Here is an 18,664-nt window from a genome sequence, read left to right as displayed (position 1 = left end):
GTCCAAATTTCATGGTTTTGGGACAATCGGTGCCGGTTTCGTGGCGAAATTCCACTTTTTTCGCCCTTACAGAAGCCGTAAATGGCGGAAAAAAACGAACGGCAGGAACCGTGTCAAGAACAAACGATCTGAACGAATGCAGGTATCGCCTTGAAGTTTTCAGTGCACCTAGGTACCAACGTGAAAAGTTCCTCGCCGGAATTTGGTAGTCAACGTACCTTTGGTTCCAGCGTGGCACATGCGCGAAGCAAAAAGAAATTACGGTCGATTTTGGGATTTTGGCTATATTTCGGAGTGGTTTGGTAGATGACGGTGGATCAGGGACTCAGATTGATCTAAAATGGCGATCATAACACAACATGATAATCACTTTGAAGTATAGGTAAATTTTCGCGACCGGGTTGTTTTGCTCTACCCAGGCAACGTTCCTGTGCTCCGATTGCCTTCAAATTTGCACAGAATGTACCTTGGGATTCTAGCTATCACATATTAAAAATAGAAGAGTGTTGGATTCCGATGGGATTCTAGCTATCACATATTAAAAATAGAAGAGTGTTGGATTCCGAGAACGTTCAAAATATATTCAAAACCCACCCCCAACAATCAAAGGTTTTTTGCTTAAAAAATTGCCGTATTTTATCTTATTTTTATTGTTCTTGATATCTGAGGATTTTCTCAATTTAATATGTGATAAATATCATCGCGGCGCAGCCAACCGCTAGAAATTCCAGAGATTTGGACCACCGGAAGGATGCCTCAGCAGTCAAAAAAGGTCAAAATAGGCGATTTCGGTTTCTAGTGTTGATACATCGTTACGGTCATTTTAAAAAATTGTCTTTTAAGGATAATGTGTATAGTACCAATACCTATCACATAAGGAAGAGGCGATAAAATCTCTTTGCATTTGCAATTTCAAAATTAATTAAAACCAATATTAAATTCCGAAAATCGGTTTTTTGCTAAAACACTTTTTTTTTAATCGGATCAAAATGGGAGTAAGGCACAGAGTCCGGGGTGGTAATGGGCGTACTGTGTCCAAATTTCATGGTTTTCGGACAATCGGTGCCGGTGTCACGGCGAAATTCCACTTTTTTCCCCTCATGGAAGCCGTAAATTGACTTCGAAAAAAAACGACGAAAGGCAGGTGACAAGAACAAACGACTTGAACGAATGCAGGTATCACCTTGAAATTTTCAGGGTACCTAGGTACCAACGTGAAAAGTTGCTCGCCGGAATTTAGTACTCATGGTACCTTTGGTTCTAGCGTAGCGCATGCGCGAAGTCAAATCCAGCTAAACTCGAAAACAACCTTGTCGGCACGGAAAACATCAAAGGAGAAATTCGAATTTTTGAAATATTCAAATACCAAACGTTCGACCATGATCCAGGCTATCCTGGAGACATATTCTCTAGGTCACGACCAATTGTATATGTTTTCAAGCCCATAAATGTGGATTTTTCACTAATTGTCATTTTCAATTCAAAATGGCGTCCATCATTTGCCGGAAATCAAAATTGTGTTATCTACCGTTTTTCGGCTTTCCTTCAAGGATTCGGAAAATATAATTGCCTTGTCTGTAAGTAAAATATCAAAAAAGCCTTATGTAATTTTCACATTTCAAGATGGTGGCATTTCCGGTTTGAGCTACAAACTCAATTTTTTGTGTACGAATCAGTAGTGTCGTAGCTAGTAAAGAAAAAAAAAATCAAGGCAATCTGACCTATATTTCGTCGATTTTTTTGAAAACTTTGATCCTTAATTTCATCAAGGGGAGATAATTTAGAAAATTTCTAATGATATTTTTGAAGTCGCATTGATAAGATCTACTTACATTCTAAATTTCATGAAAATCGTGCAACTATTAAAAAAGTTTTCAAATTGATCTCAACTTCCGGTTCAAAATCACAGCGACGAATTTTCGAAATTCGAAATTGCAGATTTTAAGTAAATGTTTCAAGGCACCCCTCAAAAAAAGAATTAGTAAAATAGATCAAATAGTTACAAAGTTACAGTAATGTAGGTCAAATGAATTTGTTCGTAAAATTCGGTGATTTCGGATTCGAAAAACGATTTGAAAATATATTTAATCAACATTCGCACCCCATTTTTTTTGGGGGGGGGGGGTAGGTCAAAGTTTCAGATTGAGCCTATGGTTAGATTCTGAGAAATCCGATTTGTAGAAATGACACAAAAAAAAAAAATAATAATAGGAACAAGTGGTATCAGATGCCTCAGAGAGAATATTCAAATGCTCCTTGTGATACGTTTGTAACACAATTATAACCTAATGTATTACACGGGAGTGGAGTGGGTGGGTCGGGGGGCTTTTCGATTGGCAGGGGACTATTAAAATGGGTAAGCAGAGATAAGCAATTTGATGAAACTTTGTGTATAGTTTCATTACATTAGTACCTTGACCATATTACCTTGACCAAGTTCGACAATGAGCATTCTCTTAGTCAGGATAAGCAAAGCAACTTGATTGGCCGGGACTTTGAATTGGTTGATGCTTTGGGGTATGATAACTTTGGTTATAATGAAGTACTGGAACATAACAACCCAGCTTTTAATTGAGCTAGAATGTTTAAACTTGGTGTAGATGTTCATCAGGTCTTGACTGAACATTTTGAGCTACAGCTTGGCAATTTCATTGGTCGATGCTTTGGGACAAGATAACCTTGATTTCTATCTGACAGAGAGTGATGAAATTTACAGTATAGTTTGATTGCTCGATACTTTTGAAAAAAATATGAAAGTGCGATTAATTAATGTGTCATCTTTTACTTTGGGGTTTTGGCGGGAGACATCAGCCATACTGTTTGCTTGTTTAATATCCCCCATACAATATACGCTCGACCTCATTACCCGAACTGGGGTAGAAAAGTGGGATCTTTGACAATGAGGCAATGAACTTGTACATTCTTTTGCAGCTGCACAAGAGGGAACATCAACGCCGGATTAACCATGGTGGTGGGGAGGGGGGCTGATACCGACCGTGAAGCCCCGCAAGGGGGTCGGGTCAGGGGGTTCTCCCGCTAAGAAATTTTAATTGGAGGCCGAAAACGTGATTTCATGGCATTTCAGGCACTTGTGTCGGAGCCATTTAGAAATACCTCCCCCAGAAAAATAAAATTCTGCCACAAAATTAGCCACAATCCATGCGGGTGCTGTGAAATTTCTAGAGGAGGGAGCTGGAACCCATGAGCCCGTTAAATTCGCCACTGTAAATGAGCAGAGCTACATCAAACCTAATTTTGAGTCCCTCAGTGATAAATAACTTGATTCAAAATCGTATTATAGCCCCAACGACGATTTGATGAATGGAGACCGTAACGTTACGACAAAGTCTAACACTGTAAGTACCAAATAGTCATACGAGATATGTGCATCTCATCAAATTCAGCTTATACCATACCCACAATAATGTTACGGAGTCAGTGAGTTCAAGTTAGACAATACGCTGACCTTCCACTGACCATGCTTTTAATATAAAATCTGTCAATGACAGTTGATTCATTGTTTAGTTTTTTATATGATATATTTAATATCAATAATATATGTATATGCATGCTTTATTTTACTTTACACGACCTCTAAAAATGCCCCAAATCGTAAAAATACGACTTTTTGGATTTCGATCTCCTTTTTTCGGCTACCCCGGACATTTTCAAAAAATGATACAATGATTTCACACAACAGGCCAGCTATTAGCCTCTCGATTGACAAGAGTTTCATCGCCCTCCATTCATTATAACCAATGTCATCGTGCCCTAAAGAATCAACAAATCAGCTTGCTTATCTCTGCTTACCCTAGGCAAAAAATGCTCATCTTTGAACTCAATCATGACATTGACCTAGTGAACGCCTACACCAAGTTTGAACATTCTAGCTTAATTAGAAGGAGAGTTCTTGTGTTCCAAAGTCCCGGCCCTTCAAATTGCTTCTATTTTTCATTTTCAATTCAAAATGGTGACCATCACGTGACCGAAATCAAAATTCTGATCCGATAGATTTTTAGGCATTCCTTCCAGGATTCCGAAAATATGACGCCCGTGTCTGTAAGTAAAATAGCAAAAAAGCCTTTTTGATTTTTCACGTTTAAAGATGGTGGCACTTCCGGTTCGATCGACAAACTCCATATTTTATGTACGAATCAGTAATTACTTGTCTAGTATCGAATTTTTTTTTTAAGTCATTCTGACCTATATTTCGACGATTTTTTTGAAAACTTTGATCCTTAATTTCACCAAGGGGAGATAATTTAGAAAATTTCCAAGGACATCATTGACGTCGCATTGGCAAGATCTACTAACATTCTAAATTTCACGAAAATCGCACAACTATTAAAGAAGTTGTCAAATTGGTAATAACTTCCGGTTCGAAATGACAGCGACGAATTTTCAAAATGCCAAAATCCGAAATTGCAGATTTGAAGTAAATGTTTCAAGATACTCAAAGAAAAAAGAATTAGTAAAATAGGTCAAATAGTCACAAAGTTACAGCATTGTAGGTCAAATGCATTCCTTCGTAAAATTCGGTGATTTCGGATTCGTAAAACGTTTTGAAAATATATTTAATCAACAGCCACCACCCATTTTTGGGGGGATAGGTAAAAGTTTCAGAACGATCCTATGGTTAGATTCTGAGAAATCCGATTTGTGGACAAAACACAAAAAAAAAATAACAATAATAATCTTAACAGAAACAATAAGCTTTCATATGTAATATGAAAGCTTAATTAAAATTTGACTTTGAATTAATACAAAACATTAGGCCTATAAAAATTTTCACTGGAATTTAAATTGACAATTCAATGATTCTATTTTAAGTTGACCTACATGTACCTGTAAGTAAACTTACCAACATCAACAATTAACCAACAAAACTGACAGTGACAAGATCAAGACTTCTAGCTAAAAAAAAAAAAAAAAAAATATTGTAACATGTAGTACTAGCTAGATTACAAAACAATGACAACTTACTGCTGATTGAAGCAGAAGACTGTACCATCCAGACGTTTTTATTTCTGATTTACTGTAAACTGACATACACGTCATAAGCTGGATGAATAGGACTACATAACGGCTCCGGAAATTTGAATGAGACATGTTTACGTATGTCACCAACATGCCATTGCAATAACGCAATAGAAACCGTTTTTTAAAGTGGAGAAATGAATTTCCAACATCGTTTTATGATTAAGTTAGATTAAGACGAATTCTATATTTGAAAACTTACATAATGTTCCACAATCTTCTTGAAGTTCTTCTGTGGATACGTCCTTGAAAATCTTGCGCGTGTGAAAATTTCATTTTATAAATGATATTAAAAAGCTAATTATTCCTTCAATTTGGCCTATCTCGGCTCCTAATTGAGTTAGAAATTCAGCGCACGCAGTTTTATAAAATTTAGCATTCCCTCTTTTTGATTGGATAAGAATTCTGGATCTCCTGTGTGTCACCATTAGCTACGAAGCGACTAAATCCGAAAATCGTAAAAATCTGTGTGTCACAAAATTTTACGGCGAGAAAATCCCTTGATAAGCCGTATACGCTTTTCAACGGACGATTTCTCGGCAGGTAATTAGGGTACCAAAATATAAATAACATCATTGAAATGCCAATTCAAATCATACCATATAAATCATATTAAGTACAGACATCTACTTACAAATTAGTGTTTTGTAATGCGCGTCCTGATTTTTGACGCCATCGATGAAAATTAGCCACGATGACGTCACAGCATTCATAGCCCTACTTAGGGCCTATTGAAGTATCCCGCCAGTTTTCGCATTAATAAGATAGTACTCAGTAGTATTGGGTAAATCGTTCTGTTCGACCTTCTAGCCAGGGAATTGTAGTGGATGCATGTTAAATCGTCCACAAATATTAAAATACCTGGTACGGTGTCATTTCGGTCCAGCGTCATTTCGGACTTACGAAGTCTGTTGAATTTCAACAATTTCAGTAGATTACTTCCAGAGTTATGGCCCTTGTTTTAGTTTTTAGAACCTTGTGAACCCACAAACGACAAAAATTATAATGTCATCTGTATGAAACTGTCTATTAAATTCCCCTGATTACCTACAAAAGAATAAATATGCGACAACCCTTGTCGACTTCTCGGACGATTTAGCTGCTGTGGGCGTATGTTTTGTTGCCTGGCAACCTATCTTTATACATGTAACAGAAAAAAATTCTCAGAAACCTTCTGTGTGGTTATGTCACATGAGAAGCATAACCAAAAGTGATTGGTTAATAGGTGAATTCGTTAGGTGAATTCATTTCCTTGATTGTCACTTAACTTTTTACCGAGGTGAGCACATTATGCTATTTGTTTCCGACGAAGCGACGACTTGAGCGATTATATCAAACATGTCAGATGTTGGCGACCATCGCTGCGATGGCCTCTGGCGACAACAAATCCCTGGCGACTGAGTGTGCACACTGGGCGAGTTTATGATTTTTCATCGTCACTGCATCGATTATCATGACATTCGAGACATTTTAATGTGTAATAGTTTTATATCCACCACTATTGGTAATTGTATCTGTATCGACAAATCTGATATCGGTAAAACCGATAGTAGTCATATCGGACCATATCACTATCTGTGACCAATGATCACAAAACTTTGTGCATCGACTGATTGATAATTGCTTGACTGTATGTTATTAACCACCAGTATAAAGTCAAAAGAAAACAAAACCACTGATATATATTATACCTGTCATAATCTGATGTAATGAAATAATTTTAGTAGACAAAGATAATAAAATTATTTATATTACATGTATGGACTCTACCACTATGTTGAAATGAACTGACATCCTACTTTCCTGTACGAACAGGACTAATGAAGAAAAGCATACACCACTGGGCTCTTATCATTGCGCCCCCCTCCCCTCCCCCATCTATATGCAATTTTTAAATAAGGGAAGCGAAGAAACCTATTGAATTACAGCAGTTTTCGTTTATTACTTCTAGAGTTATGGCCCTTGTTTCACTTTGTTTAACTTTGTGAACGCTCTAACCCAAAAAGTTATCCAATCTTTCTGAAATTTATATGCATTATTTAAATGTGTGAAACGAAGAAGCTTTTTGAATTTCAGCAATTTCTGTGTATTATGTCTTGAGTTATGGCCCTTATTTCACTTTATTGAACCTTGTGAATGCTCTAACATCAAAAGTTATCTGCCGATCTGTATGAAATTTACATGTGTCATTTAAATTAGTAAAGAGAAGAATCCTATTGAATTTCAGCAATTTCTGTTTATTATTTCTAGAGTTATGGCCCTTGTTTCACTTTGTTCAACCTTGTTAATGCTCGATTGATGAAAGTTATCATCCGATATGTATGAAATTTATATGCATTATTTAAATTTGTGAAACGAAAAAGCCTGTCAAATTTCAACAATTTCTGTAGATTATTTTCAGAGTTGAGACCCTTGTTTCAATTTGTAGAACCTTGTGAACCCTCCAACGGCAAAAATTATAATCTGATCTGTATGGAACTGTCTTGTAAAGGCCCCCCAATTACCTACAAAGGAATAAATATGCGACAACCCTTGTCGACCGCTCGGACGATTTAGCCGCTGTGGGTGTATGTTTCCTTGCCTGGCAACCTATCTTAGTTAGTATATCCAGTCTTTCAACTTTTAATTGAAAGTAACGAGTGCCATTATTGGGTAGATCAAATATTAAACAATTGAGATGGATGGATACCTGTACATTTTCTGTGAGGCTTAAAAATTAAATGAAAACAGGAAGAATAACCTCTTGTGAATTGTGATTTTTGGGGTCTTCGACTCTTCTAACCAATAACCAGATAGTATCACTCAACATAAATATTTTTTTCTTTCTAATTTTGTAGAGGAACACAGCTGTGAATTTGGATCAACAAAATATTTTGCATTATGTGCGTTCGGAGGCGTTTTAAGTTGTGGTATTACACATACAGCAGTTGTACCCTTGGACTTGGTAAAATGTAGAATTCAAGTAGATGCTGCTAAATACAAGAACATCTTTCATGGATTTAAGCTAACGGTTGCAGAAGAAGGACTGCGAGCTTTAGGAAAGGGATGGGCTCCAACATTTATTGGTTACTCCATGCAGGGTCTTTGCAAATTTGGTTTTTATGAAGTTTTTAAAGACGTTTATTCCAAACTCCTAGGGGAGGTATAAGCTTATTCATTTATTTCCAACCATCATATTATTAATGGACTATCAAAAGAAGAAAGTTGCAATCTGATTAAAACACAGATCCATTTTCGTTTTATTTTTTTTATAGTTCAAAATTTTATTTTACTTGTCTTTACTATACTAGGATCTGGAATAGTTGTTATATTGCCAGTAATTTGGTTAAAGTGATGGATTACCAATGCAAACAGTCTGTTATGACGATTTCTTGGCATGCCATGCCCAGAACTGTGGGTAAACCACTAGAAACGTCATGTCGGACATCATAGGGTCAAAAGCCACTCATATGACCTCTGACACGATCTTTCAGTACAACTTGTCAGATAGATCTTCATGTAATGTAGGCCATTGAAATATAGATCTGTATTTTAATCAGATTGAGGGAATTGCAAGGTGCTCTAGAGAGTTGATTATTGAATTGTCATGTAAATGTCTAAATACTAATTATTAAATAATTTATATAACATTTGAAGCCAAGAGAAAGAAAAGGAATTACATCTTTAATTGTGTGGGTTAAGTAGGCCTAAGTAGAAAATGCTTGAGTGTTCTTTAAAGTTTAAATAAAACTATGAAGACATCACATGTACAGTAAGTTTTCAAATATTAGGATGATTTCTAATAAGCTTTTAAAGAATTAATAAACAAAACGGACACACCTCATGACATGATTATGCTCTATACGTGTAATTCTTTTATTTCTTTTTTATTTTACAGGAAAATACGTTTTTATGGAGAACATCATTGTATTTGGCAGCTAGTGCATCAGCTGAATTCTTTGCAGATATTGCACTCTGTCCTATGGAAGCTATTAAAGTAAGAATTCAGACACAGCCAGGCTGGAGTAATACACTGAGAGAAGGATTCCCTAGAATATTGAAAGATGAAGGCATGACTGGGTTAGTTGTCACTCTTTTTGGGCGTACTACATGTACTTAATTTTATATTTTTAGTAATTAGTATAGCAGGGTACGAAATAACACGCGAATGGTCGTTCAGCTTATGCATTGGTTACCATGACCCGGAAACATGCGAGCTATAATTTATAAACTGAAGATTTCAGTTAAAATATTCCCCCCACTCCTACGTTAAAAACATATTTCAATCATAAATAATTACCTGAAAGATCCTTAAGTTCGCACCTGTCATTTGGCGGTAGCGAATCAACTCGCGGACACATCATACCTGGCAATGTCATTAGCAAACAAAAGCGCCAGATCAATCAACTGATTAGGGTTTCACACTGCGTAGCTTGTGTGAAACACTATTGTTTTTGTTCAGATTATTATTCTTATTATTATTATTATTTTTCCATTTGAGTATATGTCAGAAACTATTGTCGGATCGATTCGATGTCTTCGGTTTTACTGGGAAAGTGGGTTTGACTTAAATTTTAAAGCTATTTCTAACGTTCTTCGACAATGCGAAGTTGTCGTTTTTATACGCCCACATTTTCATGTGGACGTATATTGTCGTCGCCCCCGTCCGTCCACAATTGTTTGTGAACAGTCTACAGGTCACATTTTTTATCCGATTTCAATGAAACTTGAAATATAGGTTTATCACCCTAAGATCTCGGTTCCTTTCGATATTGGCATCTATCGGACCGTAACTTCATGGATTATGGCCCCTGATTGTACAAAAAATCACATTTTTGGCTTGTGAACACTGTAGAGGTCACAAATTTTATCCGATTTTGTTGAGACTTGAAATGTAAGTTTATAACCCAAAGATCTCAGTTCCTTTCGATATTCGCGCATATCGGACCATAACTTCCTGAATTATGGCCCCTGATTGTATGTAAAAACGCGTTTTTTGGCTTGTGGACCCTATAGAGGTCATAATTTTTATCCGATTTAAAAAAAGGTATGAAAACTTGAAATGTAAGTTTATAACACAAAGATCTTGGTTCCTTTCGATATTCGCGCATATCGGACCATAGCTTCATGAATTATGACCCCTGATTGTACGCAAAAACGCGTTTTTTGGCTTGTGGACCCTATAGCAGGGCTCGTATTAGCGGGCGACGTGGTCGAAATAGTCGCCTAACCCATTGATGACTTCGCCCTAAAAGGCAATAGGGCGAAGTTGAAGTCGCCCTAACTTCGCCGTACATTTGTGCAAGGGCGAAGTAGGTAACAGGCATCGATATCAACGGTAAACAAAGCATTTTCAAAACAACACAACACGTTTTCGCATTGTGAGCTTCGAAAGGAAAACTGAAAATTAAACAAGTTGTGAAAAGCAAAACATGTATTAATATTTTGTTTTTCGACTTTCTCTGTGTTGGCTGTGACAATGTTTAATAGTTTCAATGATAAACATTGTATTTGATGTCAACAGGAAATACAATTCTTTAAAATAAAGCGAAGGAATCGAATCATAAATCTCCGTTACAACCGCTGGCTTCGCCCAGAAATAACAGCCAATCAAAAGCTGCGATGGCCAATATGGCGGCGGATACGATATTTTTCATGTATTTCTGTCTAAGAATAGACAAAGTACTGAATTGGTTCTCTTTCTTTGAAATAATTTAATAATAAAAAGAATAATAAACATAAAACTTGTGATTGAAAGGTGACAAATGGTCATTGTTGTGTCAACATGGACCGGTACAGTCAATAAAGAACAACACGTGTGACGAGTGAAAATAGCGTTGGCGTACATTTCGTACATATGACTATCCTATTGTGAAAGGTGCTAAAACAATCACACAATAGACCCAGGCAGGACTAGTAATTAAATGTATTTAGGCACGAAAGGGTATAAATATTGACGTATTTGATAGAGGGATATCACAAATCTTATTTGTATTGCTAAAGACAAGTCTGTCTTAGTAGGCCTACTAGTATATATAATTTATTATCACAGTAATTTTGATACCAGTATAAAGAGTATGATGACATACTGAAATAATGTGTGCAGCTAAACAATGTTTGTTTATTTATTTAGCATATTGACTGTGTAACGACTTGGTTAAGATTGGTTGCAGCAATGCATGAAATATGACCTCTCCTTCAAGTCTCCCGATGTCTCCCTCACTTCTCTAAGGAAGGTTGAGGTCGGATTTCGTGAAAATTGGCCCAAAACTGACAGACAACATGGCCGCCCTTCGTTCTCAAATAGCGTAAAAATATGGTATATCAAGGTTGTGGACCCTATAGAGGTCACAATTTTTATCCGATTTTGTTGAAACTTTAAATGTAAGTTTATAACGCAAAGATCTCGATTTCTTTCGATATTCGCGCATATTGAGCGTAACTTCATGAATTATGGCCCCTTATTGTATGACAAATCGCGTTTTTAGCTTGTGGACCCTATAGAGGTCATTATTTTTATCCCATTTAAAAAAACGTTTTATTATATCACCGTTAAACCCTAAGGACGGTTGAGTTCGAATTTCGTGAAAATCTGCCCAAAACTGACAGACAAAATGGCCGCCGGTCGTTCTCAAATAGCGTAAAAATATGGTATATCAAGATGGTGGACTCAATGGAGGTCACAATTTTTATCCGATTTTGTTGAAACTTGAAATGTAAGTTTACCTAAAGATCTCGTTTTTTTTCGATATTCGTGCATATCAGACCGTAACTTCCTGAATTATGGCCCCTGATTGTATGAAAAATCACTTTCTTTTTAGCTTGTTCTCTATCCATCTCTCGAAAATGTGGGCGTAAACTCCCTGGCAGCGGCTGGTTATTTTTATACGCCCACATTGAAATGTGGTCGTATATTGTTGTCGGTCCATCAGTCCGGCGGTCCGGCGTCCACAATTGCTTGTGGACGCTCTATAGGCTAAAGTTAATATCCCATTGACTTTAAATTTATACAGTGTTTAAGGTCATGAGATGAAGAAGCCTTTTGATTTTCAGCGATTTTCGATAATTACTGCCAGAGTTATGGCCCTTGATCACTTCAAAAAATCCTGTGGACGCTCTAGATGTCAAAGTTAATATCCGATTGATTTTAAATTTATACATAGTGTTTAAGGTCATGAGACGAAGAAGCCTATTGATTTTCAGAGTTATGGCCCTTGATCACTTTGAAAAATCTTGTGGACGCACTAGAGGCTAAAGTTAATATCCGATTGACTTTAAATTGATACACAGTGTTTAAGGTCATGAGACGAAGAATCCTATTGATTTTCAGCGATTTCCGATAATTTTTGCCATAGTTATGGCCCTTGATCACATTGATAAATCTTGTGGACGCTCTAGAGGCTAAAGTTGATATCCGATTGACTTCAGGTCTTGAGACAAACATGTATATTGATTTTCAATGAATCTTTGTGACTTGAACAGCTAAAGTTTCGTATACTAAATGTTAGCATGGGGCAGAACCAATTCTAATGAGTTGTTACTCTTAATTAGATTTTAATTAAGGGGGTGGACAGTAGAAAATTTCAGTTTTATTAATAATTGAGGTAAAGTCACCATTCTTACACATCTAAGAACACATCCATTGCGTATTACAAAAACGGCCAAAAAATTTTCCTATGGGTACCTGTTGCTATGGAAACGGCGGCCATCTTGGATTTCTGCGTATAATTTTAGTCATCCAGTTTCTCAGAAACTATTCAACAGAATGTTTTAAAATTAAGCAGAGAGGTTACTGACATGTACCTTTGTGCAATAGGCAAGTTTCATTACAAAATAATAATTAGAAAGCAAGTTATACACATTTTAATGCTAACTTCAAAATTCTTTCACGTGTCACAGTTGCTATGGCAACAATATATCAGGAACTATTTTGCAGATTTCAATAAAATTCTCCTATTGCACAAAGTTATTATATAGGAAGTTATATTCCAAGTTTCAAGAAAATCTGACGATAACTTTCAGACATATAGCATGACTAAAATTGGTAACTCTAGAAAAAAACTGTTTTGAGAAATCAACAACTGAAGTTGAAGTATTGCAGTAGAACAACTTATGCCGATCTTTTCAATTCATTTATTTAATATTAATAAACTGACTTTTAATATATATATTTTCTAATGTATTTCTTATCAATATACAGTATTTTCTTATTTTATTTCTTGTGTGTAAATTTACAACCGAACATTGACATAGGAATAGATGTTATTCAAAACAACCATAACTATATAATAATCACTGACAGCAGGCCTACCTGGTAATGGTATTGCAACCATACCACTACTAGGTCTAGCAGACGAATATTCATCTTCATTTTGTTTATTATGAGTGTCTGCCATACTTATTTAGTCATCTAACAATTTCAAACGCATTTTATTTGAAAATCTTCAAAAATATTGATAAACAGTGACGTACGGTTCAGTAATATAACAAGGATTGATTTGGGACATGAGCTTAGTGCGCATGCCTATTGACCTGACCTAGAGGATTGCCCGCTTCTGATTGGACACTTCACCATTGACCTATGTGACCAACCAATCAAATAACGTATTCTCGAAATAACCTCATTAGGTATGCAAAACTTGTTCTTGCTTGCTATTTTTATCTCAATACAGAAGAAAGGTTTCAAGACACCCCCATAAAACGTCATTTCCTTTCAATAGGGGAAATCCCAAGCTTTCTAACAGTATCCAACATGGCGACAGTTTACCGGTCGGAAGCCGAGTATTTCACGTATGAAATGCCTATTTTTAGATTTATATCAATAGTTTTAGCGGAATTAGGGCAAAATAAAAAAGGGTGGGATCATTCAGAACCAAATTTTGTAGAAATAAAGAAGAATTTTGTGAAAAAAATGACTGGTATGTTTTCCTAGATAGTGTTACTCGCAGATAATCATAAAACCTCAAAAACGATTTTATTGTTAAAATTCACCAAATGAAGTGCGAACGACGGCCTTTTAATGTATTATAAATGTTTCATTACCGAAAAAAGTAAAGATATGCGACAACTCTTTTTGACAGCCCGGACGATATAGCTGCTGTGGGCGTATGTTTCGCTGCCTGGCAACCTATCTTTTAAATTAATGGTGACTGAGTAATAAAAATAAAACACCCAATGGTTAATACTAGGACTTTGACTGAAAGTATTGCTTTGTTTTTACAATGTAGGTCTACTTTACATTTGAATATTTTCATTATTCCTTCAAATGTAAGCTATCGTAGAGCAACTGCCTTTTTTTCTTTGTATATTTTCGTCAACAAAATCAAATCTAGGCCTAATAAATTTAATAAAGCCTTCACCTTGTGTTTGTCAGCGTATAAGGAAAGGGGCGTGTTGACGTCTGTCTGTTTTTACCGTCTGGACTGAAATTAATACTCCCTTATACACGTCATAAATCTACGTTGATATAAGCGGCTGATACATTTGGAGTTCTTCGGTTAGCTGAGAGAATAGTAAGAGCAGAAGGATCGCATCACACATAAACAACTACACAATACAAACCCGTGGACACAACACATAATATAGGCTACACATATATATCAAACAATAAGCATATCAAATCAAGTGAGTGGATCCGGGGGTCAGCCTTAAGTGTCCACAGCGTTGTAAGCCTACAGGATTTTGACTTGTAAAAACACCTGGTGATTAATTGATTATATAAAACAATATTTAACTAATGTTATTTGTAGGTAATTGTTTAATTGTAGGTACCATAGAGGTGTACTTTATTTGAAGTACTAGTATGCCAACATCAAAAAATGACATCACATCTGTATTAGGCCTACAATACTGGCTACTGGATACTTGTTTTAAAAAATTCCTCTTTGCAAAAGTATAAAATGCTAATGGTTAAAATTTATTACACCGTCTAATAACTGTAAAGCTTTTCTTAATTGATTAAGGCAGTCAGGCATCGCTTTTGTAGTTTCACTTATTTCAGATGTAAGTTATAGCTCCATAAATTCGCGCACATCCATGCCAATGTGCTATCAAGGATTCATCCGGTTTTTTGATACTAATATAGGGATTTTGTGTTATGTGATATTTACAAGTGAAAAATCTCGAAAAATGACCATTTTTACCATTTTGACTATGATAATTTGTCAATTTTAACTATTATATTTTCTCTTAATATGACAACGAATCGGCTCCATAATTTGCTACTGCGGAATTTTTTTCAAACGTGAACCTCTTTCCAGCTCTAGAGAGAAGGCACATCAAGGTTTTGATTTTATTTATTGTTTTAACACTTGCCTGACAGCTACTGAGTTCAAAATAATACAATAATCAATATTGATGTCAAAAATTATTAGAAAACTAGAACTGCGAAGCAGTAATGACGGGTTTCACTGGTGCCACGTTACCCTTGAACTTATGTCACTTTTGGTGTCATGTTACCCTTGAACTCATCACTTCCAGTACCAATGGAACCGATAAAAAGATATCCACAAACTTTGCATGCATCAAATAAAATGGAAGCAGAATCAACCAAATCCAGCAATATCAATTCATTTAATACATTTGTTACATGTAAGTGATCCTGACAAAATTACATTACTTCCGGTGATAATGAAAAAGTTTAATTAGTTTTATGAAATCAGAAATGGCATAAGTCATCACATGACAGAGAAAATGGCCGCCGTTAGTTCTCAAATAGCGGAAAAATATGGTATATCAAGGTTGTGGACCCTATAGAGGTGACAATTTTCACATACATTCTCTTCGTATGGATTATTGCTACGAGTTTTTATACGCCCACATTTTCATGTGGACGTATTATGCCGTCGCCCCTGTCCGTCCGTCCACAATTGTTTGTGGACTCTCTACAGGTCACAATTCTTATCCGATTTTGACGAAACTTAAAATATAGGTTTATCCCCAAAAGATCTCGGCTGCTTTCGATATTGGCATGTATCGGATCGAAACTTCATGGATTATGGCCCCTGATTGTACGAAAAATCACGTTTTTAGCTTGTGGACCCTATAGAGGTCATAATTTTTATCCGATTTAAAAAAACATACGATTATATCACCGTTAAACCCTAAGGACGGCTGAGTTCTAATTTCGTGAAAATCGGCCCAAAACTGACAAAATGGCCGCCCATGGTATATCAAGGTTGTGGACCCTATAGAGGTCACAATTTTTATCCGATTTTGTTGAAAATTGAAATGTAAGTTTATAACCCAAAGATCTCGGTTCCTTTCGATATTCGCGCATATCGGACCGTAACTTCCTGAATTATGGCCCCTGATTGTACGAAAAATCGCGTTTTTAGCGTGTGGACCATATAGAGGTCATAATTTTTGTCCGATTTAAAAAAAAACGTATTATTATATCACAGTTACACCCTAAGGAAGGTTGAGTTCGAATTTCGTGAAAATCGGCCCAAAATTGACAGACAAAATGGCCGCCGTTCGTTCTCAAATAGCGTAAAAATATGGCATATCAAGGTTGTGGCCCTATAGAGGTCACAATTTTTATCCGATTTTGTTGAAACTTTAAATGTAAATTTATAATCCAAAGATCTCGGTTCCTTTCGCTATTTGCGCATATCAGACCGTAACTTCCTGAATTATGGCCCCTGATCAATTCATTTTATACATTTGTTACATGTAAGTGTACAGTACTTCCGGTGAAAATGAAAATGTTCAATAAGTTTTATGACATCATAAATGGCATAAGGCATCACATGGTGAAAATTTTATGTAAAACAAATAATAATTGCCACTTTTATAGACCAAAAACCTTGAAAAGTGACTTGTAGAAAATCGTCTATTTCTCTGCAACCGTACAAGTTAGAAACCACTTTTTGGTATCTGTATGATCGTATGGGTTCAATCCATTTGTTGATTTTAATCAGATATCATAATTATAAAAACATTACAATTCAGACTCATTTGAATAAAATATCTATTTTGAAGGCTCAAAATACAGTTTTTGCCAAAATGACGTTACTTTCGGTGATAATGAAAACCTTAGATTACTTGTATGAAATCGTAAATGGCATTAGGTATCACACACTGAAAGTTTTATGAAAATCGAATTATAATTGACACTTTTATGGACCAAAAACCTTGAAAAGTTACCTGTTGAAAATCGTCTATTTCTCCGCAACTGAACAAGTTGGGTTCATTCTATTAGTTGATTGGAATCAAATATCAAAATTTTAAACAAATAACCAATATGACTCATTTGAATAAATTATTGGTTTTGAAGGCTTTATACAGTTTTTGCCTCAATTACGTCATTTCCGGTGACATTAAAAATGTTAAATTGGTTTGACCTAGTAAAAATTGACATTACGCATCAAATGGTGTCACTTTTATGGATATCCAATAATAATTGACTCTTTTACAGGCAAACTAGCATAAAAAGTCACTCATGCAAAATTGCCAATTTCTCGGCAACTGCTCATATTACAAACTAATTTTCACATACATTCTCTTCGTATGGATTGTTGCTACGAGTTTATGAAAGTTACGAAGAAATATTTTAACATATTAAGACGCTGAATGGGTTGTAAATAGCTTAATTTTACACCTTTTAATTGAAAAATCACGAAATCGAAATCGAGTCGGATGTTTTGTGTGCCTTTGCATTGCGCATCGATTTGGTAATAACAAATTTTGAAAAAATAATATTTGCTTTCAAAAAGTGGTACCGAACTGTCAAAATTATAGTTTTTGTTGAAATTATGCCGCTTCCGGTGTCGACAGGAAACTTTATCGGTAACAAAAAAAAATGACATTTTGGAAAACGGAGCATATGAACTTAGTTTCAAACAAATTGAACGATCATTAATGAATCTAGGAGCGTAAAACTGAATTAGCCAATAGCGGCCAAGGAAAATTATTTAGACAAAAACTGTTGACATTTTCGCTCAAATCAGATGACCCTTTAGCCCTGGATAAAATATCATCAAAAAATATTCATTAAAAAAAAAGTTTTTTGTAAAAATTTAAATTTTCAAAATTTGCCGCCTAATATCTCCGAAGATTCATCGAAAATCAACAATCTAAAGAACCGTAGCTACGTGCCTTGTCTCTTCGTATGTCAAAATGTATCAAATGTTAAAATCCGGCAATTATTGTAAATGTTACGACAAAATTTCAAAAATTAACCACTTCGGTGATTTCGGACATTTCGCATTGTCACAGAACATTCAAAATAGCTTTAATCTCTAAGTCACACCCACTTTCTCAGTGAAACCGAAGAAATTGGATCAATCCGACAAGTAGTTTCTGAGATATGATCAAAATGGAAAAAAAAATTAACTAGAATTGAGCGCAATGTTGAAGGCTTTCACTGTCGCAAAGGCGTCACACGATCGCCAGATGCATGACAAAAGACTATCCCCACCACTCCCCCAACCCCCCAAAAAAACCCACACTCTAGCATAACTCAGATATCGACCCCTAAACATGCTCTAACTCATAAAAATACGCTGTTTTCAATTTTCAATCTCTTTTTTCGGCTACCCATGAAAATTAGAAAAATTGTACAAGGGTTTCACACAAAACACTACCCAGTAGAATCTCGATTGAGCAAGTTTGAAAAAAATCATTGGCGGCTTTTCCGAGAAAAGTA

At 35.7% G+C, this 18,664-nt stretch overlaps 1 protein-coding gene and 1 long non-coding RNA gene across 2 annotated transcripts in view; one reads left to right on the top strand and one right to left on the bottom strand.

Annotated features, from left to right (window-relative positions):
• Positions 1-18,664, bottom strand: part of LOC126828452 (uncharacterized) — a 56,619-nt gene that overhangs the window by 10,893 nt on the left and 27,062 nt on the right. The gene's annotated exons all lie outside the window — the stretch shown is intronic.
• Positions 1-18,664, top strand: part of LOC126828388 (phosphate carrier protein, mitochondrial) — a 53,678-nt gene that overhangs the window by 12,199 nt on the left and 22,815 nt on the right. Inside the window, exons 3-4 of the mRNA XM_050558169.2 lie at positions 7,875-8,179; positions 8,915-9,096. Of these exons, the coding sequence (XP_050414126.1) occupies positions 7,875-8,179; positions 8,915-9,096 (487 nt within the window). The remainder of the gene's footprint in view (positions 1-7,874; positions 8,180-8,914; positions 9,097-18,664) is intronic.

The sequence above is a fragment of the Patella vulgata genome, chromosome 7 (assembly GCF_932274485.2).
Source record: "Patella vulgata chromosome 7, xgPatVulg1.2, whole genome shotgun sequence".
Taxonomy (NCBI): domain Eukaryota; kingdom Metazoa; phylum Mollusca; class Gastropoda; family Patellidae; genus Patella; species Patella vulgata.
The sequence above is the reverse complement of the archived record's forward strand: the minus strand, read 5'-3'. Positions and strand labels throughout refer to the sequence as shown.